This window comes from Pongo abelii, chromosome 9, assembly GCF_028885655.2.
Source record: "Pongo abelii isolate AG06213 chromosome 9, NHGRI_mPonAbe1-v2.0_pri, whole genome shotgun sequence".
NCBI classification, from domain to species: domain Eukaryota; kingdom Metazoa; phylum Chordata; class Mammalia; order Primates; family Hominidae; genus Pongo; species Pongo abelii.
The window spans coordinates 21,474,867-21,496,233 of NC_071994.2; the positions used below are offsets into that span (position 1 = coordinate 21,474,867).

General features: G+C 56.2%; 1 protein-coding gene across 1 annotated transcript; it reads left to right on the forward strand.

Moving 5' to 3' along the window:
• Positions 1-18,337: 18,337 nt before the first annotated feature.
• On the forward strand, positions 18,338-20,386 carry CHST1 (carbohydrate sulfotransferase 1). The gene is made up of 2 exons (XM_054524439.1): positions 18,338-19,531; positions 20,172-20,386. The coding sequence occupies exons 1-2, from the start codon at positions 18,338-18,340 to the stop codon at positions 20,274-20,276; spliced, it is 1,299 nt and encodes a 432-aa protein (XP_054380414.1). The 3' UTR covers positions 20,277-20,386.
• Positions 20,387-21,367: the final 981 nt, after the last annotated feature.

Below are 21,367 nucleotides of genomic sequence, written 5' to 3' on the forward strand. Positions count from 1 at the left end.
TGGAGGCTCAATTCACTTCTGCATGGCCTTGGGTAAGTCACGCAACTTCTCTGGGCCTCAGTTTGCCCAGCTGTGAGATAAGGCAGTTGGTTCAGCTCACCTCTGGGGCCCCTCTGGCTCTATTATGAATGGGTTTCCACATCACCTGGGGGAAAGGTCTGCTGGGCCTGTCTGTTTTTGCCCAGGTTTTTCTGGTTGGAACTTTTTCTGCAGGTGCTGTGGGCTCTTGGGCTTGGAGTCTGGTCACAGCTAAGCCGTCTTCCGTGTGTTTGCTGCCTTGTCACTGTCCCCCATGAGACATGGGAAATTGAGGATTGCCGCGGCAGATCTTAAATCAGAGCCTGGGCCATCCATCTCCCAGAACAGACTGAAATAACAAGGTGGGTGGCACAGATCGCCGCCACATGGACAGTCGAAAGATATTAAAAAGCCAGAATCTTGAGCCCCCAAATCCCTTAACAAATTTCCAAATACCTCAGGGACCTGCATGCGGACGAGAGAAGAGGGAATATCTCATTTTAGAGTTCCCTAGGAAGGCCAGGGGGCTGCATTTCAGGAAACGCCTCTGTCTGAGGGCTTCTGAAGGCCCTGCCACCTGCCATTGGCCTCCTTAGACTGCCTGACCTCCAGCTCCTCCCTGCAGGTGCCCCTACTAGAGTCAGCCTGGCCAGAGTGGCAGAGCAGAGTGCCCAGGTACGTGGAGCCAGACTGCTGTGGCGCGCTGTTGCTCACCAGCTCTGTAAATTTGGGAAAGTTGCTTAACCTTTCTGGCTCTCAGTTTCCTCATCTGTAAAACAGGAATGACATTGGTTACTTCACGGGGTTATTTTGAGAGTTAAATAAAATAATTCGCACAAAGCAAACAGCACAGTGCCTGGCCCATCTTGAGACCTCAAACATTAGCCACTAATATTAATCTCCCTCCTGTCCCATAAATGAGCCCACCCAGCTGCTGTTTCCTTTCACAGCCTCTCCTGCTTTTCTGCCTTTTTACATTCCAACCATCTCTTAAGCCTCAGTTCAACTCTCTCCTCCTCCAGGAAGCCCTCCCTGAATGAGCCTCCAAGGCTCCACCTCCTTCTGACTTCCAAGGCTAATTTTTTTTGTATTTGATTATATTTGTAGTGACTTTTCTTTGCTGCTTCATTGTGTAGGATCCAAACTCCTTGAGCACAAGCCCTTTGCTTCTGTTTTCCCCTCCCCCTTTTCCCCACGGCACCTGTCACAGTGCAATCCACACCATAGGTGCTCCTAAAACACCCGTGTTTGTCAAGTGGGGGATTCCAGGAAACTGGAGACAGAATCCTAGTGTTTCTGAGAGTGGGTCTTTTGTCTATTTTTAGAGTTTAAATGTTCTTCAAAAATTTCCCAAATTCCACTCTGTCTTTACATTACAACCACACCAATCTTTTCATGTCAGCCAGATGTACTTTTCCCTCCTCTCTACCCGAAATACACCAGAATTTGAAAAATGAGGCGCTGGATCTGGTAGTGCAAGATAGAGAAAGCTTTCTCTAAACCCTGACTATTCTCGTCAGCCTGAAAACTTGGGGAGGGATTAGCTCTGGGTGAAAAGGAAGGTTCTGATGGCTCAGCCCAAGGCTATTAGAGCTTGGTTTTTTATAGAGGGACAGTCGCGATTTGGAAACATGAAGTCTTAGCTTTTTGAAGGTCAGCACCACTCTTGTTAGGCATCTCAGTACGCTGCCACTCCCTGGGCGGGGGTGGGGAGGGGGAAGGCAGGTGGAGAAACAGACTTGCTAGCCTTGGAGTCAGGACTGAGGACTGACTCTGCCATCCCAGGTGCTGTGGCTACAGGAATGCGCACTGGAAGGTGCTGTTAGCCGCTCCAGCTTGATGGGGGTGGAGATGGGGGAGAGGAGTTTATAGTTATGAGTTTGCAATTGTGACCAAGATAAATGACCATTTGGTCTAGTGGGACCCTTGGGGCAAGGGCCTTCATACCATCTGCTCTGGGTGGAGAGAGGGAGACTTTCTTGATGACCCGAGACCCCAGTCCTCCAGGGAAGTGCAGCTGTCATGTTCTCCTCTTGGCGAGTGAATGAATGTTTGTTCCTGGCTACCTTGAACCCAACAATGTGCAATTATTAAGTACTCACCCCCGTGCCAGACACTGCTGAGTGCTCTACACACATTACCATCCAGTGTTCACAGCACCCCTACAGGGTGAGGACCAGTACCTCTGTCTTCTGGATGAGGAAACTGAGCCGCAGAGAGGCTGAGTCACTCACACAAAGTCACCCAGCAAACACACAGCAGGTTCCTCTGACCCAGGAAAGTGCTGTACTAACCATTCTGCTGTGCTTCACTGTGTGGGATGGAGGCAGCAGCTGCTTGCCCATACATCGGGGACGAGGCTTTCCCAGAATGCCTGGAGTTTTCAAGCCATCCACTGCTCTCTGCCCCCCAGTCCAGGAGTGATGGAGAGCTATAGTCGGGAATCAGAGATTCCAGGTGGAGATGGAGGCTGACTGTTCCTCTGCTTCAGAAATAACCATTTGGTCATAACTGAGGAGCATCAGAGGTTCAGCCAGACGAAGCACCTTCCCAGTCTCCGGATGAGGAAACAGGCCACTGGGGTGGGCAGCCTCAGTCATGTCAGTTGTGGTGGCAGAGCTGGGATTCCTGGCAGTCCTCTCCAGCCCAGGGGCCACTGATCACATGATATTGCTCCGCTCATGCACCCTGCTTCTCCTCCACTCCACTCTGAGAGGTTCATCAACCAGTCCCTGGCGCCCATGCAGGCCAGGCCTGTGGAAGATGCTCAGTCAATATTTGTGCAGAGGATAAAGGACCAAGGTGCTCGGCTGGCCAGCTCTGTTCCCATCCCTCACCCATAAAAGCAGTAGTGGCTCCAGATTGCCGCCTAGAAAGCCAGGGGCAGTCTGGTAAGAAGAAGGTGGGCAGGGTGCAGGAGCGGCCTAGAAGACAGTCAGCCAGCAAACCCACTCCAAGGTCCCATTAAGACACCCCCTGACCCTGCCCAAAAGAGACAACTGCAGCGGGGACAAATGATTCATCCCCACACTTGAGAAGCAGAGGGGCGGGGAAGGAGGAAGGGCTAGGGGTGTGTGTCAGGGTATTGCACACAGAGATGGTTGGCTTCAGTTCTGGGTTCTGAAGTCCCTCTGTGCCGCTGGCTGGGGAAGAGGTAAAGGACAGCTGGGCCAGGGGCCAGGCTGGGACTCCAGCCGGACTTCCGCGGCGGCTGGCGCTGGGGGGCGAAAGGCTTTGGCGGCCCGGCCAGCAGCGCCCTCGGGGGTAAGGGGAAGGGAGGCTACGCGGAGAAGTGCCAGAGACAGCCGGTGCCCTTGCCCGCCGGCCGCCCGAAGTCCGGGTGGTGGGCGTGGCTGCCCCCGGCGGGTGGGTGGGGGCGGGCTCCGGAGCCTGGCTGCGTAGTGGGTGTCCGGGGTGCTCGCGGCTGGGGCGGCGCGGGGGGCGGGAAGGCGCGCGCCGAAGGGGTGGGGAGGAGAAGGGGCGGGCGGCTCGGGGGTGGAGCCGGGACCGCAGCGCCTGTCGCTCGCTCGGCGCTGTAGCCGCCGCTGCCGCCGCTGCTCTTGGCTCGGGGACGCGGGCGGGCGCTCCGAGAGCCTCTGGTGCCTGCGGCTGCTGCTCTCCTCCGGCGCCCGGGGCTGCGGCGCTCCGGGTCCCGGCCCCTGTCCCGGCGTCTCTCGGGTCCCTGAGCCCCGGCCCCGGGTCCCGCGTCCGGCCGGAGAGAACGCACTCAGCTGCTCGAGCCGCCCTGGGCTCGCGCCCCCGGGCCATGAAGAGGGGCCCGTGAGGCGCGCGCGGAGTCGGAGGAAGAGGAGGGAGGAGGGAGGCCGAGGAGGAGGGCGCGGGAGGCGGAGGATGCCGCCGAGGCTGCTGCCGCCGCCGCCGCCGCCACTCGCGGGCCCCCGGCGACCCTGACTCCAGACCCGAGGATGGAGCCGGCGCTGGGCGCTGCAGCTGCTCCCGGCGCGCCCCCGACCAGGTATTGGCCGGGCCCCGCGGGCTCCGGGGCGGGCGGGAGCGGACACTCCGCCGCAGCAGCCGGGAGGGGCGCGGGCGCGGTGGGAGACGCCCCTCCGCTCGGGGACAGCAGCTACCGGCGGTGCGCGGAGGGGTGGCGGCGGCGAGGAACGGCGGCGTCTTGGGCGCAGGAAGGGGCTGCCGGGGCTGGTGGCCGGTGAGCGCCGCGATCACCTCAGCCCTCCCTGCCCCCATTCGAGGAGGGCAGCAAACTTGAGACGCGCGGTGGCCCCCGAGGCACTTGGCTCCCCTCCGCTGCGGAGCGCACTGGGGGGCTGCTCCGGGCTCACTGTCCCACGACCCGCCTGGCTCGGGTCTGCGGAGGCGCCTTGAGACCCTGAGGTCCCCGCGCCCGCACCAACTTTCCAAACCCAGCTGCACCCGGAGGCGGGGGCGCCGCTCCCTGCTTCCTGCTCCCAGCCCTGGCCCGGCCTCCGCACCCAGACCGCTGCGATGAGCTGGGCCCCTGTGGGGCCGGAGCCACCGGATGGTGCAGAGCCCACCACGGAAAGCCGGAACAACCCTCACGCTCTTCTCTGGGTAGGACCCGGGGATCACCCCTCCCAGGCTCCAGGGACCCAGTGCTGGCTTTCGCGGTAACAGCCCAGAGTAACCCTAGCTGGGTTGCTGGGCGTTAAAAGGCCAGGCTGCCTGAGGAAGGTAAGACCCAGGGGTCGTCCTGGAGTGGCACCTTGGCCTGATTTCAGGTGTGCCCCCTCCCCCACCCCGGGCCTGCCCTTTCACAGGACTGCCTTCCTTAGCTCTGGGGCCGGCTTCCTCTTGGTGGACTTAAAACTGCTCCTCGGCAGGGGACTGCCTAGGAAGGGCCACTCCTAGGGTCCAGGTGCTGGAAGATGGGCTTGGGCCATTGACATGGAGCTGGAGGCTGGGGCAGGGGAGGTGGCTGTCCAGTCAAGGACAGAAATTCAGTCCAGCATCTTCTGGAGGGCTGGGAGGAGCTGGGGGCAGGCTTGGGCGCAGGAGTCAGGCACCCTGGCTGGGAGGAAGCTGCTTTGACCAGCACAGGGACGTCAGAGGCAAGCAGGTGGGAACGAGCGGGCCAGGTGTCTACCTCCAGAGGTTCCTCAGCCCCTTGCGGTGGGGCCTGCTGTCTCAGGCAGAGACCTTACCTGGGCAGGCAGTTCCCAGGCTCCTGTCCTCAGCAGTGGGGACACTTCCAGGCATCATGATGACCCTGTTTCTTTTTCAAAGTGCTTTCACCGTCATGACTCACACATCACATTCACCAGGGAGGTATCAGGCTTCCAACCTATTCCATTCCCCTCCCTACCGGGTCTTTAGGGAGCTGCTGGGGAAAGGAATGGGTGGATTTGCCCTTGGGCCTTGAACCCCTGCAGGAGGCCAGGAGCCTGGCACGGCACCTTTGATTTTCCTGTTGCCAGTCCCTCATCCTGGCGGTGAGCAGCCCTAGGCCAGGATGCTTCACAGTGATGGGGTAGGGAGGGGAGGGGAACCAGGGAGAGCAAGTCTCTGCTAATCATCCCCCAAACTCTGCTGGGTCTTCAAAATCACAGCCAGGTGCCACCCCCAGCCCCCTTCACTCAACACCCAGCTTCCCCATCTCAAAGCAGAAATGCATTTTCCCTAAAATCCAAATCTCCCTCTTTGCTGAGTAGTTGCAATGCTTTTGACCAGAGGTTTCCTCCCCAACATCCAAAATCAAGCTTCCCTCTGTCCTGGCCCCTGAGCCATCTCTGTGAGGCACAGGCCCCTGCTGGGAGAGGGATGTATCTCCCTGACCACTCTCCCCTCAACCGTTGCCGACAGGGCCCTAGCTCCTGGGCAAGGGTGGTGCTGACACACTGATAAAGGGGTGTGTGTCAGGCCGCATTGGAGGAGGAGTACCTCTGTGTTCCACTGAGTCTGCAGGAGGGGCCCAAGTGCCAGGCCCTCCCTGGGGGGCCAGGTTCATGCCCTACTGGATTCCCCTTGCCTACCCCTCTGTCTCCCTCCCTTGCCCGCTGTGGATCTCTCTTTACTTTCCCAACTCCACTCTGCATCGGTGCGGGGAGGGAGCATTTGATATTCATAATCTGGTTCAGAGAAGGTCCCGAAGCCCTGAGTCACTGTATGGTTTCCATGGAAACAGACTTGTTCAGAGGACTCTGTGTAGCGGCTGTGGTGGGGGAGAAGGGAAACATATAGTAAAACCAGGCTCCACAAGTGTGGCGGGACTTGGACCAACTCCCTTCGGTGGGGACTGTGAGGGGTGGGCAAGGCTCTGGCCTCCCTGTCGGAGGGGCTGCCTCTCCCCACCCACTGGGGTCCCGCCATTGGATGTCGCTCAGCTGCTGCTGTGACTCTTGGCAGGCTGCTGCTTCTCCCACGGACCTTCTGGCTAGGTGCCCGGGCTCATGGCTACCTCTCCCTGCCTCAGTTTTCCCCTCTGTAAATGGAGAAAATAACACCGAGCTGATAGCATTGTTGTGAAGGTCAAATGCAGTAATATATGAGACACACTTAGAATGGTGCCATAGTAAGTGTTCCAAAGCATCATTCCTAGGAATTAAGTCAGGACATTGAAAGAAACTCCCCAAGCATGCTCACCTAGATCCTTACCCTAGGTCCCAGCAGGTGGTCCTGACATCTGGCTGGGCTGGCCTCCTGCTTTGAAACAGCCTCTCCCCAGCGGCCCCGGCACACCCCCAGCTGGGAAGCAGCCAACCATTTTTTTCTACAGAGCATTTGTTTCAGGTTCCTGAGGGCCTGGCACAGTGCTAGGCAGCCCTGGGTTTTGTTCAGACCCTACCTGTCTAGGAGCCTTGTGGGAGTGAATCCAGATGGACAGGCAGCTTCCTGCCTCAGCCTTCCCGCTAAAGAGAGGGGTCGGCCCTGGAGCCCCTAGGGGTTGAGGCAGACGGAGAGGAGCAGAAGAGGTCCAGGCAGAGATGGTGGCCCTCTGTGACAGAGTGAAGGGGTTGGGTGGGGGGGGGGGGCAGGCCACTGTCCCTGATCCTAGAGAGGCTGGTTCATCGGGAGAAGCATCTATCTCCCTCTTGATCAACGAGAGAGGGACAGGGAGCTCTTCAGAAAGGTAACAGATCCTGCACACTCTCCTAACCCCAAGTTAGAACCTCTAGTGCTCAATTGTTCCCAGCATGCCCTGAGAGTCTGGACAGGCTTGGGGCTCCAGCCTGAGCAGCTGCTGATCTGTTATTGTCCTGCCTGCTGGGGCAGGGTGAGGGGCACCCCGTCTCAGTGTCTGCCTCAGCAGCATTGAGGAGTGCAGCTAGGGGAGATTCTGAGTGCCACTGATGCCTTAGCCGGTCTCCCTTACCGGCCCTTCTCTCTCACTGCAGCCCTCCCCTCCATGGCTTTCAGGTTCCCTGCTCCTTGGCAGGGCTCCCTCCTCCCCTCCTGTAAGATGGGCTTCAGCTCCAGGCTCCTTAAAGACATCCCATGCCCATCACAACCAGCTGTCAGAGCTGCAAAGCCTGCACTTTAGCTGCTGACCCTTCTATTTCACAGATGGGAAAACAGATTTCTAGGATTTGCTTGTATGGCCAGAGCCCAAACTAGTTGTAGCCTCTCTCAGCTACACACCAGCCCTGGGGATGCCCTTCCCTTCTTGCCGGCTCTCCAAGCAGCCCCAGCTGCTGCCCGTCACCCCCATGGACACCCCTTGCCAGCTCTCAGGTTCCTGCCAAGGTTCTACCCCCGGCAGGTCTCTCTGGACCGTTTTGCTGTCCTCATTGGTGTTCACAACACCTTCCAATTTAATATCCTCTGCAAATTTCATTAACAGACTGTTTACTCCCTCTCTCAGGATCATTAATGAAGATGTTAGATAAGATCTGACCCAATGCTGAGGCTTGGCAGCCCTGCCCCCACTCCCAGACTTGCGGCCCTCCAGCCCCTTCCTCTGGGCTTGCCTCCTCCACCCGGGGCCCTTGGGACCTGCCCCCTCCTGCTATTATGCCCCATGACAAGTGCTTAGGGCCAAGTCTGTTTGAATTAATTTTGTAAGATTACTCGAGGCGCTGTATCAAATGCTTTGCTAAAAATCAAGATATATTACCCTGCCTGCGTTTCCTTCATCTACCCGTCTTGTAATTCTATCAAGAAAGCTATCAAGTTTGTCAGGCATGATTTGTTCTTTATAAATCCCCACGGTGCCGCATGGGGGCACAGGGTTCCCGCGTTTTCTAAATGTTTAGAGATTCCCTCTTTGTGTTTGCTCCTTGATTAAAGCTGGAAGGCGGTGGTCTGGGAATTGTCAGGAATGCTGTCTCCTTCTCAGGGATGGGGAAGAAGGCATGGCTTCTTTTCTCCCGAGTTTCTGCCAGTGTCAGTGAGTTGTTTAGGACTCCCTGAGTCCCTGCAGTGTGTGGGGGGCCCCAAGCTGGGCACTTGGGGAGGAGGGATAGAAGAGAGCTAGGGGAGGAGATGGAGGGGGGCTGGTGCTGTCCTTCAAGGATTCTGCAGGGCAGGTGAAACAGACTGACGAGCCTGCTGCAGACATTCTGAAGGTACCATTGATTGAGAGATTACTGTGTGCCAGTCACTATGCTAACAGCTTGATATGCCAGATGCTATTTAAGCCCCTCTCCTGCCCTGGGAGAGGAGTGTGACCTCCCTTCACCTGAGTATCTGAGAATCAGAAAGGGTTAAGGCTGCCCAGGACTCAAGGTCTGGGTTTCACCCTCTGTTTATGCTGTTTTGCTGCTCCTAGCCATTTAAGACAGGCAAAAAGGGTCAACAAAGCTGAATGGAGTGATTTGCACATTTTAGGAGGTCAGAGTGGGGATGGAAGGGAAGCCTCTAGCAAAAGCTTTGGAGAGGTGAGGACCTCACTCGCATATGAACCTCACATACAACCTCCACAGCCTGAAATCCATTCGTTCTCTTCCTGCCACTTCTGAGTTGCATGAACAAATCTCTTAACCTCTCTGAGCCTCAGTCCCCGCTTCTGAGTTGCATGAACAAATCTCTTAACCTCTCTGAGCCTCAGTCCCTCACCTGTGAAATTGATTCAGCTGTAGTTCTTACCCCTAGGCATGTGGAGAGGATTCAATGAGGTGAGGCGTGAAAGGGTCATACCATGGTGCTAGGCCGCCACTGTATATGAGCAGCTGCCATTGTGTTCTACAATGGAGGTCCCTGTTGATGGCAGGCAGAGACACTCATCTGGTTGGCCATATGCCCAGTGGATGGAGCTGTGGCCCCTCCTAACGCCCTTCACCCAACAGAAGAGGGGTGACAGGGTGAGCCTCACTGGCATCCCGGCCCAGGGGCATCCTTGGGACCAGCTGTGGGCTGGTGATAAGCTTTGGGCTTAGAGAGCAGGGAAGCCTCAACTGGGCGGAGAGCCCAAACCCGATGCCCCATTCCAGACTGTTTCAGGCCAGATGGTAATAAAGACATTCTTTGGTGTCTTTTTGGTGGCATAGGATTTGGGCATTCCTGGGCTCCCTGGTCATAAAACCACTCAAAGTTCTCACTGCTTGGCTAGCCCAGACCCGGAGTCACTGCGTGGGGAGCACAGTGTGTTTGGACTTCTGCCTATCAGGTGCAGCAGTCCCATGTCCACACCTACTTGGGATCATTTTCATTCTTGTCATTCAGCCCGGGAGGGAGAACCCTCTGGGAAGCGGTGAGATGGCACACACCTATTGGTATGCCAGGGGAACCAACCAGGAAGGGCAACATTGGCAGCCCCCAAGCCCCACCAGTGGATGCCCCAGGGACCTGACCCTGGGGGATGGCCAGTAGGTATCAGATGCACCAATATCTGGGTCGGGGGTGAATGCTGTGATCGAGATCGGCACCAATGTGTCCTGGGACCCTGGTGGCAACCTTGGCCCTGGTGCTCCCTCTCCTTCCCTCTAGCTGGGTGATGCTCTTGGGCGTGGCCTGGGTGTTTTAGCTCTGTGATTAGGGCCAGGGCTTGGGATTCTTTAAAGCCGAGTCTGAATCCTAGCGCCACCACAGACTAGCTGTGTGTGCTTGAACAAGTTCCCACATTTGCTGAGCCTCACTGCTCCTCATCTGTGAAAGGTGGCAGTGGCCTCTGGCCTGTGGGATGCATCCCCTGATAGGAGCCAGGTCTGTGATCATCTCTGAGTATCCACGTCGGCAGCCTCCTCCATCCCATGTGACAGTCTCAAGGCTCTGGGTCCTATTCATTCTCCACCCGCAGTCCTCGTCCCCACGGGGCCAGCCAGGCTTAATGTGCAGGTGGCCCAGGCTGGAGACTCCTGGATTCAGAGAAAGGCGGGCCCCTCTCCCAGCCTGGCCGGCAGCAGCTGCCTGAGTTCCAGCTCCTGTTGATGTTTCCCATCCTTGAAGCTGGGAGGATGGGCCGGAGCCCCGGTGTCCAGGGGGTGGGGCCTCGGTACTATTCCAACTCTGGCTGTGGCTTCTTGGTGGGGCGGGGGACAGGAAACCGGGGCTTTTCCGCCCAGTGTCGGGGCTGTAGAGTCCCGCCTACCGCAGGCCAGGCTGTACCAGGACTGGCCTGAGACAGGCAACCGGGACCTTCTGACTCATCCCTCCCCCAGAGGAGCTGGGCACACTGGGGCCTTGTGTTGTGGCCAGGAGGTCAGTCACTCTCCCCACTGCTGGGGAAAACTTTCCCCTCAGGTCGGGCCTGGGACCACCGGCCTCCTACCCCCACCCTCCACGGCAGGATGTGAGGTGCCTTCCTTACCCCAGACAAGGTCTCTGCAGCCACAACAGTCAGGGTCTCCAACCACGCAGGCTGCTGGCGCTTCAGTGGAGCAGGCTGTGGCATCTGTTTTAACTTTTAAAAACATTTCCAGGCCAATGGTGCCCCTTTGTGCATTTAGTAGTCCATAAAAATCATGGTCATGGCTCTTAATAAGCATTTGCTCTGTGCCTAGCACTGTGTTAAGCTGTGGGCATCCATCGGCCTTCTGTGTCACTGCCCAAATATTAGAAAGATTCTGTGATCGTTTCTCCCATTTCCTACATAAGGACAAGTGAGGCCTATAGAGGTTAAGAGCCTCACGCAAAGCCTCATAGCTATAAGGCAACAGCAGTCGGATTCAAATCTAGGCCTCTGTGGCCCCACAGCTGGGGTGCCTAACTACCCCCCCCGACTGCCTCCGTGAATGCTTGTGGGTACCTTCTCCAGGAGGCTTGAGACATCCATGGGTATCATATGGACATTGGAGTGCTCTGCCTTGGAGACACCAGAGCTCATAAGAGGCAGCTGGGCAGCCCTGCTGATGGTGAAAAATCGGTAGACCAATTGCTCTCCAGGTGCTTGTCTTGGAAACCATGACTGTGAGAGCTTTTCCCCACTGGAGGTGCTCAGAAAATGTAGTGGTTCTGCCTGTGGGGCCCAGGGATTCTAGGGATTGTTCGCAAGTACCATGTTTGTGGTGGTCCAGGTTCTGGAGAGAGGGTCCATAGACCTCACAGTGTTTCAAGTTGAGGTGGGCATGACCCCAAAGAGAAGGGGTCCCCTGGGCTGACCTAGACCACAGAGGCCGAGTCTGGACCCCAGCAGCTCACCCCCCTGGAAGGTTGCACTGGTTGGATTGTGTGTTGGCATACTGCCCATATGGAAGGATGCTCTAGGACACTGTCCCATGAAACTCGTCTTTGGATTTCTTAGGTACAAAGTCTTGAGGACGGGTTCATGGTGGCACATGCACAGAGCTCTGTAAGAGCTCCCTTGGGAGAAATCTTGCACTGGATTCAGTGTCAGGAATAGCTGGACATCTCTTGAGTGGATGCTTTAATCTTTATCTCATGGGTCCTGTGAAGCAAGTAAATGAAATATTTCCCTTTTCCTATTGGCTGCCAGGAAGCTCTGACCTAGCTCAGTAGCCCACACATGGTGTGACTCTTGTACACTGACTTGGCCTCTGGTTCTTTCAGACTCTTATACTCTTGTTTTCCCCTTGCCTTGCCTCATTTTCATCACCTCATTTTCCTTAGGAAGAAAAACACCTTGCTGTTTTATGCGTTTTAGCCTTAACTAAACAAACATTTATGGTGGATTAGTGCTGGCTACATCAGAGCCAGGGAGTAAGCATTTCCCCTCTGCAGTCTCCATCCTAGAGGCCTGTTTGCCAGCTCCTCCCTCCCTGTCCCATTCCCTTGTCCCTTGCTCCAGTTCTTGGGACCCCAGAGCCTTGGGGCCCCATTCATCATGGCTCCTGACTTTGTCCGGAAAGACGATGTTCAGGTTCTTGCCCCACCCTCACTGTGCTGCTTGTTCATCCCCCAGGGCTTCACAGTAGTTTTTTAGGGAGAAATGTCTGGGAGAAGAGTCATTTCCCCATCCCAGGGCTCAGCTGCTCCCGTAGCCGCAGGCCCCCTCTGAAATCCAGCTTTATTTCAGCTCCGGCCCTGTATCTCAGCAGTCCCCAGCTGCCTAATGTCCTTAGTGGCCCACCTGAGCAGACAAAGCCCATTTCTGGTGGAAAAGCAGTGCCTTTGACCCTGGTGCCTTGGAAATGGGGGTGGGGAGAGCTGGCTGGCAGCGCCCGGCGGGGAGGGTGGGAGGCACAGTGAGATGCCAGGGCTGATTTTCAGTACCACACCCTGTCACCAATCACCCCTCTACTTCCTACATGGAGTGGCTTTACTGTGTCCCCCAAAATTAATAAACTCAAACTGAATCAAAAAGCTCAGTGTAAATGGTGTCTCATCCCACTCCAGTCTCCTCGAGGCCCCCTCCCTCTGGGGCATCTCCCGTTACTAGTTCAGAGCAAGCTCTTTCAGTGATTGTTTATGCATATATACAAATATACATGTCCAACTCCTTAAACAAATCTGAAAAGGTGGTGTACTATTACGCACATGTTTTCTGGCTCTAGCTTTTGAAACTTATATATGCTGGGTGATTTTCTATCAGTATATTCATATCTGAGGAGGCTTCTCTGATATAGTCGATTGGAAAGACAATTCCCTGGACATGTTAATAACGAAGGGGTTAAGCTTCTAGGAAAGGGTGGGGTGCCCACACGTGGGCTTTCAGAGGTTCGGGGAAATTCTCAATTGTGTGTGTAAAATTATGGGCACTAATGGCATTTCTAAGGGGAGGGATTGTGGTTCGAAGGGTCTGTGGCCCAGAAAAGGTGAAACAAGGCCTCAGCCCTGGGTTTCATGGGATTTCTGTACAGCAAGAGGTGGGGGCTAACTTGGCAGAAGGCAGCACCCCTAGGTTCTACGGCCCCCACCCCCTGGCGCTGCCATAGATCAGGCCGAGGTGGGGGACAGAAATGCCTAGTCCTAGAATCTTCCTGGAAGGCGACTGGGTTTTTCCCACTCCCAATGGAGGGTCCCCCTGTCTGCTGTGTGGGTGGCCGCAACTGTGCCTGAGAATGAAGTCTGGGGCCTTCCTGGGATTATAGAGAACACCAGGGTTAGAGCTGGGAGGCCCTTCAGTCATCACTGGATCTATGGTGTAACCGAGGCACAGAGAGGCCAGGGGGTGAGTCCAAGGTCACCCATCCAGGGAAAGGCAGAGGCTGTGTGGGCCAGTCCTGCCTGTGACATTCAGGTCTGTGCTCCTTCCCTGCCAGAGCACCATGAGATGAGCGGGAGAGGCCCTGGGGAGAAGGCGAGGCTGCCTGTTGCTGCTGGGCTCTCCCAGTGCGGCTAGGGTGGGGGTGCACGGAACAGAGGCTGCAGCCCGGGTGGGCGTGCCATCCTCACACCTCACTGCATCTTGCAACATCACCTCCCGCTGGCTGCATCCTCACATCATGTTGTAGCCAACAGCCTCCGAATTCTGAATACAGCAGCGACGACGGGACTACGAGGCTGCACCGCAGGATGTGGTCACTAGAGGGCAGCAGGAAAGCCACTGCGGTGGCTCAGCAGGAAGAAGTTCCCAGGCCGGGAGAGGAGCTGCAGGAAGAAGGGCGGTGGGCAGAGCCAGACCCCGTGGGCTGCTGGATGATTTGTTCTAGGCCCTTTCCTGAGACAAAAAGCAAACCAGACATTTAGTGATGATGATATTAATTGACATTTAGTGAGTGCTTACGCTGCGCCAGGCACTGTACTCACTAATTAGTCCTCACAACAGCCTTGTTATAATTATCCCCATTTTTGCATGTGCGAACACAGAGGCCCAGAGAGATGAAGAAAGCTAGCCAAGATCTCTCAGCCAGTAAGTGGCTGAGCTGGGATCAGCAGGGCTGGTGTCAGAGGCTGGGTTGTGTCTATATGCCTGGCATTGACTAAATGCTTTAAGACCTTCAATTCTTACCAGCACTACTGTAGCTATGCCCACCTTATGGATGAGGAAACTGAGGCTCAGGGACAGCTGGTGAATCACCCAGGCCCACACACCTGCTGAGTGACAGATCCAGGTAGGCATGGTTCAGGGGGTGAGCTCTTACTGTGAATTACAGTTCTCCAATATAGAGCTGTTCACTGCTCCCAGTCTGTGCCCTCATCTCAAGTTCGCTGATAATGAAATCTGAGCTTTCTCCTGGGAGTGAAAGCTCACCAACTTGCCTGCTTTCTAACAGAAATGATAGATCCTGGTCTCCTGTGTCCAAGGTTTGCTTGGATTTTTACTAAGCAGAGGTAGAAGGAGGCCAGGCCAGAGGTTGCTAGAAGCCTAGGGATGGGCTCTGGGGGCCACAGTCTGGCTTGGAGGATGAGGGCATTGAGGAGTCTTTTGTAGTGGCTAAGGCTTCCTTGGGAACAACAGGACCTGGCCCCAGGGCCTCTGGTTTCCAGGGCAGATGCCTTTAGCATACCAAGGACACTTGGCCAGCCCCGGGCCCAGCTCTGCCAGGCTGGGAGAACGGGGGCATTTCCAGAAGGGCTGGACTTCCCCCATCTTCCCGTTCCCACGCCCTGGCTTTGCCCTCCCCGGGGGTACAAGGGAATGGCCTGTGGCTGGGCCTTCAAACACATGCCCCTCCTTGGTGTCCAGGCCACACCTTGTGAGGCCGAGTCTCGCCGTCTTAGGGATTTATAACATCCAGCTGCTTCAGTGACTTCTGATTTATTAGCAAAGCAGCAGCTTCCAGTCCTGGCCTTAAGTTTCTCTGGGTGGATGAAGAGTTGGGGGAAGAAACTTAAACGGCCCCCTCCCCAGCAAGATGGCAAGATGTTTCTCTTTAAATAAAACCCTAGGTTGAGTTCTGCTTTTGGAATTGGAACCCCAAAATTAAGTGAAGACTCCTTAAGGATTCTGTTTCCTGTCTCGATGAGGACCAAGGAGGGTGTAATATGAGTGGAATTAGGGAAAAGGATTTGAACGTGGACTTCCTAGCACATTGCCTGGGCTGGAATCCTGGCTCCTTATTATGGGTGTGAGCTTGGGGAAGTTATCCAACCTTGAGGGGCCTCAGCTTCCTTATCTGTAAAATGGGGTTGTGACAGTATCAACTTCATAGAGCTGCCATGAGGGTGCGATGAGCTGATGGCTGTGAAAGAAGCATGTGCCTGGGAGCAACATTGTGAATGCCCAGCAAGTGCTTGCCTTCCTTGGTATTATTGGACCCATAGCATCTAGAACAGTGCCTGGCACATACAGGAGTTCTGATAGATGTCTGTGAATAAACACAAAGGAAGCACATCCAAATGAAATGATGCTGCAGCCAAAGAACAGACTCCTAAATAACTTAAAAATATGACCTGGCACTATTATTGATGACATTCCCTGTCTGTTTCTTGAAAGCCATTCACATTCACCATGGGGCACTGGGACAGAGCAGGCCTGCACTTGCAGGGGAGTCAGGTTTAAAGTAGAGGGGCCTTTCTCCCTGGATACCTGGCCCGGCCCCATGATGGAGGCCAGCATCCTCTGCCACTATGGGATGAGGTCGGGAGTGGGATGCAGTGTGGTCGGGATTGTGGTTTTTCTCTGATCACGTTGAGAAGTTCCTAAGACTCTAAACTGTGCCCCTTTCCCTCTTGACTGCCATTTGGTGATCTGGTACTGATTCCTAAAGAAGTGAAATTTCATATTTAAAACACGACTTGATTTCTCCATCTGAACAGTGGGAGTGAGGACCCTGACCTCCGAGAGTGCTTATAGGGAATAACATGGTGCTAGAAGTTGGGTGAGCTGAGCCAGGCAGAACTGCAGGTTTGAGAAACGAGGATTCACTCACCCGCTCCCAAAGGAGTCATGTCAAATAGTGGGGTGTGGGAAGAATCTTCACAAAGCACGTGAGTTCACCCTGTCAGCTGTGAACCAACAGATCCACAGGACCAGAAAGCAAAGGGGAGGAACATGCTCTAAGTCTCAGAAGCATCTGCCTGCCCAGTCCCCGTCATGCTGATTCACAAATGGGCTGGGGCCAGTAATGGCATGCATGTTTGCAGGCCAAATATGTTTAAGCTGGAGGAACAGGAAGCCAAATCTCCTTAGAGGGAAAGAGCTGGACTCTGGGGAACCTACCAGATGGGGGTTAAAGCAGGCCTGTGAGCTCATGCCGGTTCCTCTACCTCTGTGCCTTGGCTTTCTCGCCTGTGAAGTGGGCAGATATTGGCTTCCACATCTGGTTCTTGCTAGAAGGACACGAGCTGATGCAGGGAAGGGGCTTGGTGCAAAAATGCTAACTGAGATAATGTGGCGATCTTGGTGTTTTAATTCAGACTTTGTGAGGTGCATCAAGGTCAGGAATGCTCCCTGGTCCACTTTCGCTTTGAGTTTCAGGTAGCTGGTGTCACTTCGGTGTGGTTGGAAGAAGACTCTCTCCCCAGCTGCATCCCCGGAGGCGCCCTTTCGACCTGGAGGTGGGGGTAAGCCCCCCTGCCCTTGCTGACTTCTGCTAACCCACTTCCTGGGGAATCGCTGCACAAGTTGAATTTTAAAGGGTTAGGATTATTTCATGGATTTAGAATGCAGAACCTTGCCAGCCTCCCTGCCTGCTGGGTTCTGGTGTGAGCAGAGGAACTGCGGTTTATTAGAAGAATGTGGTGGGATGGGTGAGGAAGGTGACAGGAGTGGGATACAGTCCAGGACTCAGAGGGCCACACTCAGGGGATCAGAGATGGCACTGGGTTGGTTGGGGCGCTGAGTCAGGGATGGATCTGGAGAGCAGGCAGAACCCTTATTGCCTGGCCCTCGGGGCAGACTGTGAGGCACAGGACACAGAAGGGAAGGAGTGGGGAGGGGTCACTGAGACCCCAGCTCTACCTTCTGAGCCCTTTCCCTCCCTGTCTCTTGCAGTCTGCTGGCCACAGGACTGCTGCACTGGCTGGGACTGCCAGCTGGACCTGGAGACGCTGGTGGCTGTGGACTCCCCAGCTTGGAGCAGTCCCTCTTTGGTAAGTGGTTGAGCCCTCCTGTGTTCTCCCCGGGAGCAGCCCAAGCCCCCACTCGGGTCTGGTAGCTGAGCCAGCCTCCAGAGAGGGTGCCTGCAGGATGCTCAGGTGGGCTCCTGGCCCCGGACTCTCAGCAGCCCCATTTGCTCTTTCTGCTTCTCCGTGGTCCCTCCCCAGTCCCCCTTCTGTGGGCAGAGGGGACACAGGAGGTAAGAGTGGGGGCCCCTGACTCCCTAAGATCTTCTTTGCAGGCTAGTTCACTCTGTGTCAGTGGGGATTATGTGACCTCCATGGCCTGGACCCTTGTCCCTAGAGACCAGGAGCAGACCCTGGGTGCTGGGAAGGGTTGCCTCTCAGCAGACCCTGGACATCTGTCTCTGCTCCAGAGACTCTTAGAGACTCCGCGAGCCCCAGAAGTCTACATCTGGAGTAAGTGGTCACCTGCATCCATGAGTTGGAAGGGGCTTGACACAGTGGTCCACCTTGCCTGGCCGTGCTGGCAGCTCACCGACCATGGTCTGCAGGGGTCCTTCATGCTCAGGGGATTGGGGTGAGATGGAGGCATCTGATAGGGACTCTTCTTTCCCCTAGGGATGGGCAGAGGACAGAGGAAAGAGGACCACCCGGAGAACTGGGCGCCAGCTCGTGGGGGTGGGAGACGCTGGCAGTGGGGAGGGGCAGTGTTTGAGGCAGGCCCTGGTCATTCCCTCAGTGTGGGAGTAGGGGAAGTCAGGCTCTTGCCCCGTGAGGCCCCTCTAAGGAACTCAGAGCTCACGATAGGAGCCTTCCGCAGCTGTCTGCTGGTTAAATCCTGGGGTGCAAGGAATGTTTGTTCAGCTCCCCAAAGCTCCCAGGAGTCCCCCAGAGAACGGTAGTCTAGTGTAGAAGCTGCTTAGGTCTTCAGGGTGTGTGGTGAGCACTGGACAGGAGCCGGGCCTTTCCCTGGGCCCCCTGGAGACCAGCTCTTCCAAGGGACAAGCCAGTGCCCCCGCCGTGGAGGCACCTGACCGCTGGCCGCCTTTGCCTACAGACCTCGCCCCGTGGAGAAGCAGCCCCATGAAGGTGCCCAGCCATGCAATGTTCCTGGAAGGCCGTCCTCCTCCTTGCCCTGGCCTCCATTGCCATCCAGTACACGGCCATCCGCACCTTCACCGCCAAGTCCTTTCACACCTGCCCCGGGCTGGCAGAGGCCGGGCTGGCCGAGCGACTGTGCGAGGAGAGCCCCACCTTCGCCTACAACCTCTCCCGCAAGACCCACATCCTCATCCTGGCCACCACGCGCAGCGGCTCCTCCTTCGTGGGCCAGCTCTTCAACCAGCACCTGGACGTCTTCTACCTGTTTGAGCCCCTCTACCACGTCCAGAACACGCTCATCCCCCGCTTCACCCAGGGCAAGAGCCCGGCCGACCGGCGGGTCATGCTGGGCGCCAGCCGCGACCTCCTGCGGAGCCTCTACGACTGCGACCTCTACTTCCTGGAGAACTACATCAAGCCGCCGCCGGTCAACCACACCACCGACAGGATCTTCCGCCGCGGGGCCAGCCGGGTCCTCTGCTCCCGGCCTGTGTGCGACCCTCCGGGGCCAGCCGACCTGGTCCTGGAGGAGGGGGACTGTGTGCGCAAGTGCGGGCTACTCAACCTGACCGTGGCGGCCGAGGCGTGCCGCGAGCGCAGCCACGTGGCTATCAAGACGGTGCGCGTGCCCGAGGTGAACGACCTTCGCGCCCTGGTGGAAGACCCGCGGTTAAACCTCAAGGTCATCCAGCTGGTCCGAGACCCCCGCGGCATTCTGGCTTCGCGCAGCGAGACCTTCCGCGACACGTACCGGCTCTGGCGGCTCTGGTACGGCACCGGGAGGAAACCCTACAACCTGGACGTGACGCAGCTGACCACGGTGTGCGAGGACTTCTCCAACTCCGTGTCCACCGGCCTCATGCGGCCCCCGTGGCTCAAGGGCAAGTACATGTTGGTGCGCTACGAGGACCTGGCCCGGAACCCTATGAAGAAGACCGAGGAGATCTACGGGTTCCTGGGCATCCCGCTGGACAGCCACGTGGCCCGCTGGATCCAGAACAACACGCGGGGCGACCCCACCCTGGGCAAGCACAAATACGGCACCGTGCGAAACTCAGCGGCCACGGCCGAGAAGTGGCGCTTCCGCCTCTCCTACGACATCGTGGCCTTTGCCCAGAACGCCTGCCAGCAGGTGCTGGCCCAGCTGGGCTACAAGATCGCCGCCTCGGAGGAGGAGCTGAAGAACCCCTCGGTCAGCCTGGTGGAGGAGCGGGACTTCCGCCCCTTCTCGTGACCCGGGCGGCGCGGGTGGGGGCGGGAGGCGCACGGTGTTGGTTTTGATAAAATGGACCGTTTTTAACTGTTGCCTTATTTCCCCCTCCCTCTCCCACCTCATCTTCGTGTCCTTCCTGCCCCCAGCTCACCCCACTCCCTTCTGCCCCTTTTTTGTCTCTGAAATTTGCACTACGTCTTGGACGGGAATCACTGGGGCAGAGGGCGCGTGAAGTGGGGTCCCGCCCCCACCCCACCCCATTCAGACACACGGATGTTGGGTCTCTGTGCGGACGGTGACAATGTTTACAAGCACCACATTTACACATCCACACACGCACACGGGCACCCGCGAGGCGACTTCTCAAGCTTTTGAATGGGTGAGTGGTCGGCTATCTAGTTTTTGCACTGTCTTACTACTCAAGGTAAGAGGATACAAACAAGAGGACCACTTGTCTCTAATTTATGAATGGTGTCCATCCTTTCCCCATCCCTGCCTCCTGCCCCTGACGCCCATTTCCCCCCTTAGAGCAGCGAAACTGCCCCCTCCTGCCCGCCCTTGCCTGTCGGTGAGGCAGGTTTTTACTGTGAGGTGAACGTGGACCTGTTTCCGTTTCCAGTCTGTGGTGATGCTGTCTGTCTGTCTGAGTCTCGTGGCCGCCCCTGGACCAGTGATGACTGATGAATCTTATGAGCTTCTGATTGATCTCGGGGTCCATCTGTGATATTTCTTTGTGCCAAAAAGAAAAAAAAAAGAGTGGATCAGTTTGCTAAATGAACACTGAAATTGAAATGCTTTATCTGTGTTTTCTGTAAATAAAAGAGTGCAATAATCTCTGTGTGTGATTGTGGGACATTCTGAATGGGTACGAGAGGGCCTTAGCGGGGTCTGGGTGTTCCTAGCTTTGGGGAGGACAGCGAGAGAGAGGTGGAGGTGGGAATTAAATGACAAGTCTGCCTTTCAGAACTCTTGTCACCCTCAACACTGAGTTTAGTTTAAGTTTTTTTTTTTTTTTTTGAGATGGAGTCTCGCTCTGTCACCCAGGCTGGAGTGCAATGGCGCCATCTCGGCTCACTGCAACCTCTGCCTCCCAGGTTCAAGCAGTTCTCCCACCTCAGGCTCCCGAGTGGCTGGGACTACAGGTGCACACTGCCACACCTGGCTAATTTTTTTTTTTTTTTTGTATTTTAGTAGAGACGAGGTTTCACCGTGTTGTCCAGGCTGGTCGCGAACTCCTGAGCTCAGGCATTCCTCCTGCCTCAGCCTCCCAAAGTGCTGGGATTGCAGACTTGAGCTACCTCGCCTGGCCGTGTTTTTTTTTTTCCTTCAGTCAGTTGAGACCAGGTAACTTATAGCCAAGGATAACGTTCAAAGTCTTTAACAGGTGGTATGGCTTGCTGAATCAGAGTAGCTGGAGGTAAGAATGACATCCTGGAATCCCTTCTTGTGCTAAATGTTACCCATTTAGTTGGTGGGTCCGGGTCTAGGATAGCCAGGGAGGGGGAAACTTCAAGGGGTGGGGTGCCTCAGGGCAGTGGCTGCTGACCCACAGACCTGGAAGTATTTGACTATTTGAATAACTGGTACAGGTTTACTGGTGTCTACACTGGCAGAGAATCTGCTGTGCTTACTCCCCTTCCCTTCCGTGGCAATCTAGCAGGTTCCTCCAGGCAGCTTCCCCAGCTCTTATTCCAAGAAAACCTGCCCCTGGGGTGGCTGCAGGACACAGCTTTGTTGTCCTGGGACAATGGAGTGTCTGGTGATTAGGCAGCCCCAGGGGTCCTAGCCAACTGGAAGAAGGGCTTCCTGAGGAAA